General features: G+C 43.8%; 1 protein-coding gene across 4 annotated transcripts in view; it reads left to right on the forward strand.

The window, feature by feature from the left end:
- The first annotated feature begins 5,877 nt into the window (after positions 1–5,877).
- Positions 5,878–13,319, forward strand: part of pter (phosphotriesterase related) — a 52,132-nt gene continuing 44,690 nt past the window's right edge. Inside the window, exons 1-2 of one of the 4 annotated variants that reach the window (XM_072253777.1) lie at positions 5,878–6,031; positions 6,448–6,901. In XM_072253777.1, coding sequence (XP_072109878.1) covers positions 6,470–6,901 — 432 coding nt within the window. In that variant the 5' untranslated portion in view covers positions 5,878–6,031; positions 6,448–6,469. The remainder of the gene's footprint in view (positions 6,032–6,447; positions 6,902–13,319) is intronic. The other 3 variants (XM_072253781.1, XM_072253778.1, XM_072253780.1) reach the window with 3 other exon arrangements.

Consider the following 13,319-nt stretch of genomic DNA (forward strand, 5'->3'; position numbering starts at 1 on the left):
CCTGTTATTCATTTTGAATATGTCTGATCTGAGCTCAGCTTTACTTTCCTACAATTGCCTTATAACCCCTGCCCCTCTACAGGCTATAACTCCATCTCCCTTTCTCAATATATATTCAGTGACTCAGCCACCACAACTTTCTGGGATGGAGAATTTTGTCAGGAAATGTGGAGGAGGCTTGAGCCAAAAACTGAACAGTGGAGACGATTCAGCAGTGACCAATAACTTTAATAATAGACCACAAGACAAGAAACCATGAGGAGACACTGAACAAGAACAGAACAGAACCTAAGCACAATGGGCAATGAGGTAACCTTCAGGTAGGGAGAGTGAAGGCTAGAAGCAACAGGTTGAGACCAACTGGTTCGATGAGTGAACAAGGACTGTGGATGAGTAAAGATGGTAATAGGCTGCAGGTGATGAGTCTGGAATGGGGGTCAGGTGACTCCTACTAGCTGGGTGCAGGAAGGGAGGTGCCTGCATGTGAAGGCTGGGAAGTATCATTGGGAGCAGACCTAACAGGACCCACCCCAATGGCTAATCCCTGACAGCCCAGGGTGATCCAGATGACTTCAGTGGAACTCATCAATGAGTGAAGGATTGAAGATGTAACTGGATGACACCCAAGACCTCTCTTCCAGACCATACCCTTCCCACTGACCAGGTACTTCACATATCATTCAGAGTGACGTGAATCCATCAACCGGCAAACCACGTACACTGGACCACCTTCCACCACCCTAGTTTCCAGAGCTTCAGGCTTAGGAAGGGTGAGTGGTCCATAGACAAAGGGCTTGAGGCAGGGCATGTGTGAGCCTGAGGAATAGTGGCAGCTAGAGATGGAAAGTGACCGGATTGATGTGAATGGGTATCCTGAAGGAAGCAACTAACTGGTGAGTAGGGGCAGATCCTGGGTGGACAGCCAGACACGTTCCCCAAGCCGGAGTAGTCTTGCTGGTCACCATCAGCAGTTGTCCTGGTGACTGCAGATGCAGTTGGTAGCTCTGTGTCTTTCTCCAAGCATTCTGGTGGTGGAAAACCAAGGCGCTGGTGGACAGGACCTCAACCATTGGCTCCTCCTTGGGGAACAAAGAGGGTTGGTAGCCATGAAGCACTTCAAACAGTGACAGATCCATGACAGAGGAGGTGTGTAGATTGTGGGGCCATTCAGTCCAGAGAAAATACTTCCTCCGTGTGGTAGTTAGGAGTGGTGAAGCATCATGGGTATTTACCCACTTGTTGAGTGCATCCTTCTGACTGAACATTAACCTGCAGATGATAGGCGGATGACAAACTCACTGAGATGCGGAGGTGGGAGCAGAAAGTTTGCCAGAAGAGGAAGATGTATTGTGAGCCCCGATCCAACACAATGTCCTGAGGGAAGCCATGGAGACAAACTACATGCTGGAGAACCAGGTGTGCCTTCTCAGCGGCTGATGGAAGCTCGGTGGGGGGGGGGGGGTGCATGAAGTGGGCCGCCTTGGGGAATTGGTCCACCGCTGTCAGAATCACCATGGCCCAATTGCAAGGTGGAAAATCCGTGGTGATGTGTTGGGCCAACAGATCCAGTGTTGCAGAAAATCCAGAGTCTGTCGAGTGCTTGGATGGCAAAATAGGGGTGAGCAGTGGGACCAATGGAGGGCGTGCATAGCCATCAGCACATACATGTGGTGTTGGCCAGAGCAGACTTGTGCTATAGGGCCTGTCAGATCTGGTTTCCAAGATCACAGGTAAGGATCTAAAAAGATGGAACCATGTGTTAAGGGTTGGTCTCTGTCTTAGCTGGGTCGAACTGTGGTGACAAGGCATCCGCCTTTGCGTTTTTGGAACTCGGTTGGTAGGAGATGGAGAAGTTGAATTGCTCAAAGAAGAGGGTCCAGTGAGCCTAATGTCAGTTGAGTTGGTGTGTCTGTTGTATAGATATGAGGGTCTGTCATCGGTCCAGATCAGGAAGAGTTTGATGGTTCCCATCAGCCAGTATTTCCATTCCTCCAAGACCCGTTTGATAGCAGATAGCTCTCTCTCCTGTGATCCATAATGCCACTGGGTAGGATTGAACTTCTGTGAGAAGGTGGCACAGGGGCGTGCCTTCCCATCCATCCTCGCTGAAAGAGGAAGGCCCTGTCGCCTACGTCAAATGCGTCCACCTCAACCACGAGAGGTCTGGTCTAGTTCGGATGATGGAGAATGGGAGTGGTGGTGATGTGTCTCTTGAGATCTTCGAAAGTGTGGTCTGCTACAGTGGACCAGGCAGTGCCTGAGGTAGGTGACTTGGTGAGGGAGGTGAGAGGAACAGTGATTTGGCTATAGTTTCTGATGAAAGAGTGGTAGAAGTTGGCAAAGCCCAAGAAGAGTTGTAACTGTATGAGGGTGCGTGGTCGGGGACACTCAATGATGGCGCATATTATCTCTGGGTCCATGGTTGTGCCTTGGGGAGAAAGGATGTAACCCAAGAAGGAAATGACTGGGGTGTGGAACTTGAATTTTTCTAACTTGCAGTATTGCTGGCTTTTGAGGAAATGCCGAAGGACTGAACGGACATGGCAGCCAGCTTCCACTCATTCCCTTGCTGGATGCAGATCAGGTTGTAAATGCTCCATAGATCCAGTTTGGTGAAACCTGGGCCTTGTGGTGTGTTTCAAATGCACTGTCCATCAAGGGGTGAGGGCATCAGTTCTTAATGGTGATTCTCTTGAGTCCATGGTACTCAATGCAGGAATGAAGACCTCCATTTATCTTTTTGACAAAGGGAAATCCTGCACTGGCTGGGGACTGGATAGGTGAATGAAGCTGCGCTGTGGTGCTTCAGCAATGTGGCTTGGACCTGAGGAGGCGAGAGGGAGAACAGACAGCCTTTTGGAGGGGTGGTGCCTGGGAGAAGGTCAATCACGTGGTCTGGGAGGTGGCAGGTTGCTGGCATCCCTTTTACTGAAGTTGATGACTAATGCTGTGACTAACTCCTGGGGGAGTTTGATGAGGTTGAGGGTTTCCTCAGTCTCCACAGATTTACAGCATGAAGTTAACTGAGGTTGCAAGTGGGCAGTATGACAGTTGGGTCCCCAGCTCAGCAGTGTACTTGATGACCAGGCAAAGGGAGAGTTGTGAGTGGAGAACCAGGTGTAACCCATGATGAGAGGAGATACGATGTGAAGTAATGGAATGGACTTGCGGTGCTCTCCACGGCTCATGTGCACCTTCTGACTAAGGGACCCTAGGAGACATCTGTAAGTAACCACGATGCTGAAGGGGCGAGAGATAGATTCAGTAGGGAGTCCAAGCCCAATACATAGAATCCAATCCAGAAAGTTGCCTGCTGTGTCAGAATCCCCCAGAGCATCCTGTGCATGTAGACCCTACGGAGTCTAGAGGAAGGCAGACAGAGTGAGGCAGCCTATGGTGCTGGGAGAGTTTGCCAGATAGAAGGCCCTCTTTTCCACCTAGAGATGCCATTTGATGCGTTGCTGGTTGGCTGTTCCACAATAGGCACATGAGTTGTTTCTTCACCAATGCTCGCATTCTTGGGGGATTAAGGGAGCTGTCCCTAATGGCGTGGGTTCTGTATGCGTTGATTTTGGGGCGTTTGCAACCTGAACTGGTTCAGGGAACAGAACTAGGGATCTGGTTGATGACTGGGAGGTTTGTTTCATAAGCCACGTGTCAATACGGAGAGCCAGACTGATGAGGCATTCAAGGTCGATGTATATCTCCTGGGTAGACAACTCATCTTTCAAGTACTCTGAGAGGCTGTGATGGTAATGGATGAACAGCCGCTTCTACATTCTGGCTGCACTCAGCCACAAGGGTACTGAATTCCAGTGTAATTAGTACAGAGCATGAATCATAGAATCATAGAAGTCAACAATACATTACAGGCCCTTCGGCCCACAATGTTGTGCCGTCCTTGTAACCTACTCTAGAAACCGCCCAGAATTACCCTACTGCATAGCCCTGTATGACGCAGGTGAATTATCAGACCTGCTGCCTCCCTTCCACTTCTCAAATGGTCGAAAACCCGGTGCATTTCAGCAGTGGAATCCTTGTATCTATTGCAAACGGTGATTTTGTTGTCTCATTTAGCAGCAGCCCAGATCAAGTCTTCCCCAGTCAAAAGAGATAAGGAAGGTGATCTTGGCCTGGTCCGCAGAATACAGGGACGACTGGAGCTCAAAGAGTAAGAAGCACTGGGACAGGAAGTCGTGGCATTGAGCTGGAGATCCACTGAACCTTTGGGCACAGGAATCTGGGTCTCAGAGGCACGGTGAGCTGGTGACGAGGTGCTGTGCCGAAGCAGAGAGTTGGAAGACATTGGCAAGCCGATGGTCATTTGTTTCCTGCTGCTTCTGAATCATGTGCTCACGTCAGCAGCTGATTTCCTTCAGGTGAGCATACCCTGCTGGGTCAATCGGTGTGACATTCATCCTGTTAGGAAATGTGGAAAAGCAGGGCAGCAGAGATGATGCAGCAGTGAACGACACCTTTAAGGAGAGACTGCTAAATAGCAAGCCATGTGGGAACACTAAACAAGAGAGAGCAGAACCTAAACACAACTGGCAATGAGGTAAACTTTAGGTAGGGAGAGTGAAAGCTAGGAGCAAGTGGTTGAAAACAGCTGGTTTAATGAGTGAAAATGAACTGTGGATGAGAAATGGCTTTCAATAGGCTGCAGGTGATGAGTCTGGAATGAGTGCCAAGTGAATCCTATTAGCTTGGTGCAGTCTGGGAGGTGTCAGTGGGCACAGGCCTGACAAATTTCAAAGATTCATGACTTTTTGAGGAAGAAATTTTTCATAACTATTTTAAACGTGATTCCTTGTCTGCAACTAAGTTCCTGGGATCGAGATGACACCTTGAGGGAAACTGACGATATCCTTCCAAGTCAGTGTGTTGCTTCAAGGGAAACTTCCATGCTTTGTCCTTCCAGCTAGTAGAGGTCAAGGGTTTCTATGGTTATATATATTTTAACCTCTCAATGGGCTCACTATGGAAGGAAAGGAATTGTTGAGGAAAGGACCTGATATTGCAGCATTTAATTCAAAACCATCAACAATTCCAGTATCTCCTCAAATGCCGCTCAACACACTGAGTTGGACCATAAGTCACAGGAGCGGAAATAGACCATTCAGCCCATCGAGTTAGCTCTGCAAATGAATTTGTCAGCAAATTGTTTGCTGCTTGGTTGTGAAACCAAGGTGACTGCTGTACATCTCTAATTCCATGGGAAAATTGTCAAGAGAAAGGAAGGGGTTGATTCAAGGTAAATTTTATTATCAGAGTACATGTATGTCACCACCTACAACCCTAAGGTACATTTTCCTGCTGGCTAACTCAGCAAAATGATTCTAACAGATGCTGTCTGAAGTGTTGAGTATTTTCCAGTGAGTGGCCATCACAGATCTATTTACCAGGAAGATCTGTGTCCACTGAAATTGTTGGCCATCCTTCAGGGACCCTTGTCCTGTTTCTGCAACTTAAGACTATCCAAACTTCCTAATTCTACTGAGGTGTCTTTGACCTGGAAATTGTTTCTCTTTCGTCTATTTTTTTTTTTTGAGAATTTTCTGCCTTCGTTTCCAGCATATGTAGTACTTCCATTTTTAGGAAAATTACCTTGTTTGAACAGTAATTTGCAAGACACAAAGCCCAAGAACAGAGAAGGAAAATCCCAAAAGCGGAATACCCCAGGTGCTGCAAATCTCAAATACAGATAGAGTAAGGGTATACTCGGGACTTTAAGCAGCATCTGCAAAGCGGGAAATCGAATTAACGTTTGAAATCGATGACTTTCTGTCACAACTCGGCCATTGGAGATCCGTTCATAACATTTCAGGGGGATTACGTTAAGCAGCAAAGTAGAAGGGAAAACTCGCGAGAGCAAACGTGGCGCCGAGTGGCGAAGCGCGGATCCGCCAGCGCTTGACAGACGGTTGGCACCGCGATACCCGGAACTGGAGATTGACAGACAAGCTGCACGGGAGCTGCCGGGAAGTGGTGATTGACAAGTGCCCCGGGACCTCGAGCTGGTGAGTGGCAGGTAAATCGAGATCTAAACTGTGCTACCGTGTTCCTACGGCAATGTTTCGTTACTTAGCAGGTTAAAGTGCAAGTTAAACACGAGTGAACATGTTCTGCCGGACTAAAATAAATAAATTGCTGATTTTTGCCTCCCTCTCTAGAAAGTTGATGCTATATGGAACAGCTATAAATAGTTTATAATACGTTTTATGACGTATCTTTAATCTGTTGCGTTCAAAGAGTGCTAAAAACTAGCCACTCCGGTTTGACATTGCATTACATTCTAGCCTTAGAATGATCTCAGGCTATCCTTTGACGTTGCGAACTCATTTTAACTGCCCCCTTTTTTAAAAATTCGGCTCTGGTTAAATCACAGAGGAATCGCAAGCTCGTGGGATTGCAAGCAAACAACGCCTAATCGATTGTTGTTGCTAGTTTTCAGGTACATTGCAAGAAGATGCCAGGGTTAAGTGGGAAAGTTCAGACTGTGCTGGGTCTGATCGATCCTAGCCAGTTGGGTCGCACCCTGACTCACGAGCATTTGGCCTTGTCTTTTGCGGTTTGCCACTTTCCACCACTCCCTGGTCAAGAAGAGTACTCGGAAATGCCGATATCCATGAATAACTTGTATTGGCTCAAACAGAACCCGTACAGTCACAAAAGTAATCTCATGTTGAACGAGGAACCTGAAGTGGTGAAAGAGGAGCTGTTGCATTTTAAGAAGATGGGTGGTGGAACCATTGTGGAAAACACAACGACGGGGATTTGCAGAGATGTGAAAACTCTCAGGCGCCTTTCTCAGGAAACTGGTGTCCATGTCATTTCGGGGGCAGGATTCTACGTGGGTGAAACTCACTCGCCTGAAACACGGAGCATGACCGTGGAAAAAGTAAGTGCACGTAGCTGGTGTACAGTCGGGTCTTTGAACAGAAATGACAATATTGTGATGGATCGCTTTGTTCTTTCAATTAATGTAACTGTTGTAGCCCTGTCAATGGGAAGCTTGGGAGATATTTGGAAGACTACCATAACAATTCCAAATAAAGTGCTATATGGCTTTGGGGCACAGAACAGGAAAATGACCCTTCGCTCTCCCAATAACTGAAATCCAAAGTTCGAAGTAAATTTGTTATCAGAGTACATGTCACCGTATACTGCCAATATTCGATTTCTTGCAGGCATTCACAGTAGATAGAAATAAGCACAATAGAATCAATTAAAAACTACACACAAAGACTGTCAAATAACCAACGGGCAAAAGAAGACAAACACAAAAAATATTTAGCACAAAACGCTGAAGATATTGAGAAGACAAGTTGTAGAGTCCCTGGCGGTGGAATCAGTCCAGTTTTGAGGGGAGCCGAGTTCTGGGGCCTGATGGCTGAAGGGTAATAACTGCTCCTGAATCTGATGGTGTGGGATCTGAGGCTCCTGTACCACCTTCCTGGTGGCAGCAGCAAGAGGAGAGCGTGGCCTGGATAGTAGGTGTCCCTGATGATGGATGCTGACCCATTTGCCTCTATATTCTCGTCCCATTTGATCAGCGGTATGTTTTACTCAACTGACTTGTTTGCTAACAATTCAGTTTTGTTTCAAATCTATGATAGATAGATAGAAATAGAATCTTAGTGTTCCTGGGAAATGGGGTTATGTATCGTACCAGTTCCGTCCTCCTCTATTGTTCACCCAGTTATGCACCAGTTTACCTTCTGCAATATGTGGGTCAGTAACAGTCAGATGCAGGTCTTGCAGGCCTATCCAAACCAACTGTGAAAAGCATTCCAACCTAAACTAAATGGATGACACATTTCCCAGAAATAGATGACATATCATCAGACAAGTAAACCTGTGCCAATTTTCGATTATCCTTAACACTAGCCAGCAATTTCTGCAGTACAGACTAAAAATGTTTTGATTGCAGAAATCTACAACCAGTTAGCATTTAACAAATGAAAATTAATTTCATGAAACTCCAAGCATTGGAAGCAACATGAGATCAAATGCAAAATGGTGGAAACACTCAACACATCCAGCTGATCTGTAGCAGGTGAAACAAGTTAATAGTAATTCTGCCCTTCCTTTCCACTTGTGCTGTCTGGCCTGAGTCTTTCCAACATTTTCTATATATTAGTATTTAGTAAAATATCAAATTCTAAGTTAGGAAATAGAGGCAATTAGGATGAAGGGAATGATCATAATTTGTAGTTAAGGTATAAATATCAGTTGTGTTTTCTAACTGAAGAGAAAGGATCCTCCAGTGATTGTAAAGTTGAAACCATTTCTTTACTGGATATATAAAAACACACTGGACTTGGGTATTAGAATATGTGTGTGGGAGTGGGAAGGACAAACAGATGGCAGATGCAATTAATTGTAGATAACCAAAAAATCAGGGACAAACAAGATAAAAAAGCAGCATAATAATATTACTCACAGAACTGCTAGAGTGAAATAGTTTCACTGTATTTGAAGGTTTCAAAATAAGTTGATAGCACAGTTAAGAAAATGTATGGGAAACTGCTTGAATACAAAATCAAGAAAGCCATGTTAAACTGAACATTACAGGTCAAGTTTCAGCTGATGTTTTGAACAATTTTGGGCTTCTTTCTTCCAAAACAATATCGAACCAAAACAATATCGAACCCAGGGATGATACTCTTTAGCTATGCCGAGAGACTGGAGAAGAATTTTACGGAAATTTGGTGAGAAATCCAAATGGACAATTCTTTCGAAGAACCAACACATTTAAGATGGGCAAAAATTGGTTCATTCTCTGCTGTAAGGTTCTATAACTTAACTTCCGTTGATTCGGGGAAAAATACCAAATGTAGTGACATTAAGCGACAAATCATAGCTCTAAAATAATAACATTCTCTTTCTGTGGTATAATGCCCTTGTCCTTTTTCTTAAAAAAAAATTCATGTTGTCCTGATTTCCTTTCAGATAGAAGGCAGCCTTACAGCCCACTCAGTTAATGCCAGATTACAGAGGAATCACATTTTCCCTATTCACTATTTTCCACGCAGTTTTATCAGTACTACCACCCGCCTACACTAGGGAGATTTGTTGGATATGGGAGGAACCTAGAGTACTTGGAAGGAAACCCACACAGTCATTGGGAAAGTATGCAAATTCTACACCAAGGGTATCAGGATTGAAACTGAGTTGCTGCAGTTGGCTACTAACTGCGTCACCATGTAGCTCCTCCACTTGCCTAGCTGTACTGGCGCAATAGCTGCTGCACCTTGCCATGAGCAATACTGCACAGTGTGTGTGTGTGTGTGTAATTGGATTTATGCATTTCTTCACACTCATACTTCCTTGTCACTTTCTGAAAAGAAGCAAAGGAATCCAACATCAGAATCAGTTTAATTTCTCTGAGATAAACAGCCTCAAATGACAAATAAACTCTCTCAGGCTTCAAGCTGGGTACAGGTGTCGACCATCTTCTTCAAAGGTGGCAGAGTTTCTTAAGGAAACATCTGTTATAATCGATACCTGTACCTGGCTTGAAGCCCAAGAAGAGTTTATTCGTCATATACGCCGGAAAAGCACTAGATCCTTTTTTAGCCTCAGATGAATTTACCCACATTAAACTATGGCACGGTGGCATAGTGGTTAGCAGGACATTGTTACCGCACCAGGGACCTGGGTTCAATTCTGCCACTGTCTGTAAGGAGTCAGTACCTTCTAACTGTGACCACATGGGTTTTCTCTGGGTGCTCTGGTTTCCTCCCACAATCCGTAGACATGTGTGTTAGTAGGTTAATTGGTCACAGGTGTAAACATTTGGGCTTGTTGGGCTGGAGGGGCCTCTTACCATGCTGTATCTCTAAATATATATTTTTAAATAGCGCTACAAGTGTACAGGAGTACTTGACACATGAGTTAGAATGCCTATAACTGCTCATTGAAATTACTTGTTAAAAAATGTAAATAAAGACAGAAATCTGACATCTATTCTCAAGGGAAAATAAACTGTGGCAACATAGAGTGCTTACTTAAAACTGAGTTTCTTGCCTTCAAGAGATTGACAGCAGCTTACGACATTGTGGAGTTCATGGAGTAATGCAACATCTAGCTTCTCGTGTACATCTGTATAAGATCACTTGGCTTGTATTACTTGACCAGTACACATCAAGGTTGCACAAAAAATTCTCTGATGCAATATTTTTTGTTTATTTAAATGCGAGTTTGAATGCAGAAAATTTAAGTCATATGGATAGAAAATATGATGCAGAAGCTAGAATATTTGGTTTTATTTGTCACAAAATAAGCTCAGAAGTTTGATTTCCAACTTTAAAACAGTTAAGTTCTAATTCTATTCATTTTATAGATGTCACAAAGTGTTGAAAGCGCCGTTTTTGTGAAGCTTTGAGATATTCTGAGGAGGTGAGATACAATACAAAGTTATTTTGGCCATTTCCTCCCATTGGTTCCAGACCTCCTATTTCTGAAGCATCTTTCAGTTATATAACCCTCCAAAACATCAATGTCCTTCTTGGTAATCTCAGAATGTATTTCATTGGCTGCCACACACGAGAAGGCACAAACCTTTCTGCTTTTACTCTTGTAAAATGCTGTTTAAAACCCAACACTGTGACCAATATTGCAGCCATTTCCCAAAGGATCTTTAAGTGCTTTGGTGTTTTATGACCACTTATGGTATTTAGTTATATTTAACTGTGCAAAGAGGTGTTATTGTTCAAAAGAGTATACGAGGCCAGTTGTTACACAATTGCAGTTGCACTGTAGACTATCCACAGGCGACATTATGGGAGAGCTGCTTGGAAATGTAAATATTTAACTCTCCAAGTTGTATCTAGTTGCTTGTTGTTTGCATAGTTCGGCATTTTACAGGCAGTTCAACCATGAGGCAAAGAAATTAAGGTTGAAAATTGACAGGAAAAGGTATAAGTAACTACCTTGCACGAAGTCCCCTGTATGTATCATGATCTTTTCTATTCATCCTGGGGAAAAAGTTACTGAGTTTTGTTATTCTAGACTGGCTTTTCAGTTTCTTGCATGCATCACTGTGTGTCGGTACAAATCACTTTAAATGACAGTATTGAACTTTCAGAATCAGGTTTAATATCACTGGCATATGTCGTGAAATTTGTTAACTTAGTGACAGCAGTACAATGCAGTCCATGATAAATAAAGAAAACTGAATTACAGTAAGTATATATGTGTATTAAAAGATTTCAATTAAAATAAGCAGTCCAAAAACAGAAATTTAAAAAAAAGTAGTGAGGTAATGTTCATGGATTCAATGCCCATTTAGAAATCGGATGGCAGAGGGGAAGAAGCTGTTCCTAAATCACTGAGTGTGTGCCTTCAGGCTTCTGTACCTCCTTCTTGATGGTAATGTCCTGGGTTTTGATGTCCAAGCATTTATAGTCAAATGTAGCTGTCCCAAATATACATGGCACTGGTTGGCGCCAAGTGTCTCAATACCAGCCTCCACAGCATGTGGTATCGCAGTGGAGTGACACCCTGTTGAGACTCTTCTGAGGAGTTATTTTTCAGATCCTAAACCAGGTTCGATCTGAAATCCAATTGATACCTCCTTCTTCCTCTATCTTTTAGGCAGTTCTTCCAGGTTAGAGATGACTTGGCTCCACTCTAGTTTTTGTGCTCTGTGGTGATTGATAAGCCTAATGTAGGAACCCCAGACTCTTCCACAATTGGGTTAGGAGGGGGCTGTTTGGCCAGGCAGATGTGTACTTTGTGAAGTGGTGCACTAATTCCACCACCGATGCAGGGCCTCTGTGCTCCTGGTGCACGGACTTAATGCTGTCAATATCATCTTGAGCCCTCCTTTTCCACTTTGAACAGACTGAGCAAATGTTCCCAGTGTCCGTAGAGTGTAACGTTATTCAAGGAAATTTTGAGCAGATCCTTGAATCTTTGAGTTGTGGTAATCTCTTCCTAGAAACACAGATAGCGTATCTGCAAAGAGTCCAGTATTGGACATGTAAAGAACTTGCCCTTTCCAAACTAGCTGCCTGGGTGTAACCAGGGCCCTATGTTGGGAATGCTGTCGTGGGAGATGACATTGATATTGGTTCACTTATTCTTCCAGGGAACTTGGAAGATTTTCCAGGTACACGATTGTTAATAATTTTTCAGTGTTTTGAGATTTGCTGTTGATAGTCCAGTCCTCAGATAATTTAGAGGGGCAGGGATCACTGCTGCTAATAGACCATAGATTTTGTACCAGACCTGAGGCCTTTATGCTCAAATGCTCTTTCCCTTGATGGACCATTGGCTATGTCACCACACTGAAGTGGTGCTGAATTCCATCATTAGTGTCTGCCTTTGCTAGCGGAATCCAGTGTGTATTTCAGAGGCAGTATAGATTTCCAAAAGGCATTCAGTAGGGAAGGTCACTGCACAGGACAGGCTTCACAGAGTTGGATGCAAACTACCTTCATGATGAAAGGGCCCTGGGGTATTGTATCCAGATAAATGAGAGTTGGTCTCAATGGAGCATGTGTGAATCTGAAGGAGATTGGTGGGGCATTTCCTCATACGCAGATCTAAAATGAGAAGTAAGCTTCAGAATAAGGAGACGTCTATTTAAATACAGAGGTAAAATCCTTGAAACTTTGTATTTCAGTAAGGTTGGTGGCTTTAGTCAAAAAGAAAAAGGAAACATATGAATGGTTTAGAAAGCTGAAATTGGAAAGGAACTTTGAAGAATATAAAGGAAGCAAGAAAGAATTTAAACAGGGAATCAGGAGTGCTTAAACAGCCATGAAAAGCCCTTGATGAGTAGGATTAAAATGTCCCAAGCATTTTATACGTACAGTTAAATCAAGAGAGTAACCAGAAAGAAGTAGGATGACTCGAGGACAAAGAAGAGAATTTATGCTTGGAACCAGTGGAAAAAGGTACTTCACATCGGCGTTCACATTGGTAATCACAAGGAAGGAGAACAACAAGATCAGGCAGGGGTAAGCTGATACTCTAGGGCATGCGGACATCAAGAGGAGGAGGTCTTGTGTCCTGAAAGAAAAACTGGCCAGTAAGTCCCTAATGCCTGATGGGATCTATCCTGGGTTACTGAGAGAGGCAAAAGAAGAAATTTGTGGAATTTTGACAGATCTTTATAGGTTCTTTTATCACAGGCGATGACCCAGCGCATTGGAAAATGCCAGTAATGTTTTTCTATTTAATAAAGACACTAAGGGCAAACTAGAAAATTATAGGACTTTAAGCTTTACAACAGTGGTAGGGGAAATTATTGGAGAATATTCGATCCACTAATATTTTGAAAATGTTGACTTATTTTGACAATCAGT

Source organism: Mobula birostris, chromosome 3, assembly GCF_030028105.1.
Source record: "Mobula birostris isolate sMobBir1 chromosome 3, sMobBir1.hap1, whole genome shotgun sequence".
Taxonomy (NCBI): Eukaryota; Metazoa; Chordata; class Chondrichthyes; order Myliobatiformes; family Myliobatidae; genus Mobula; species Mobula birostris.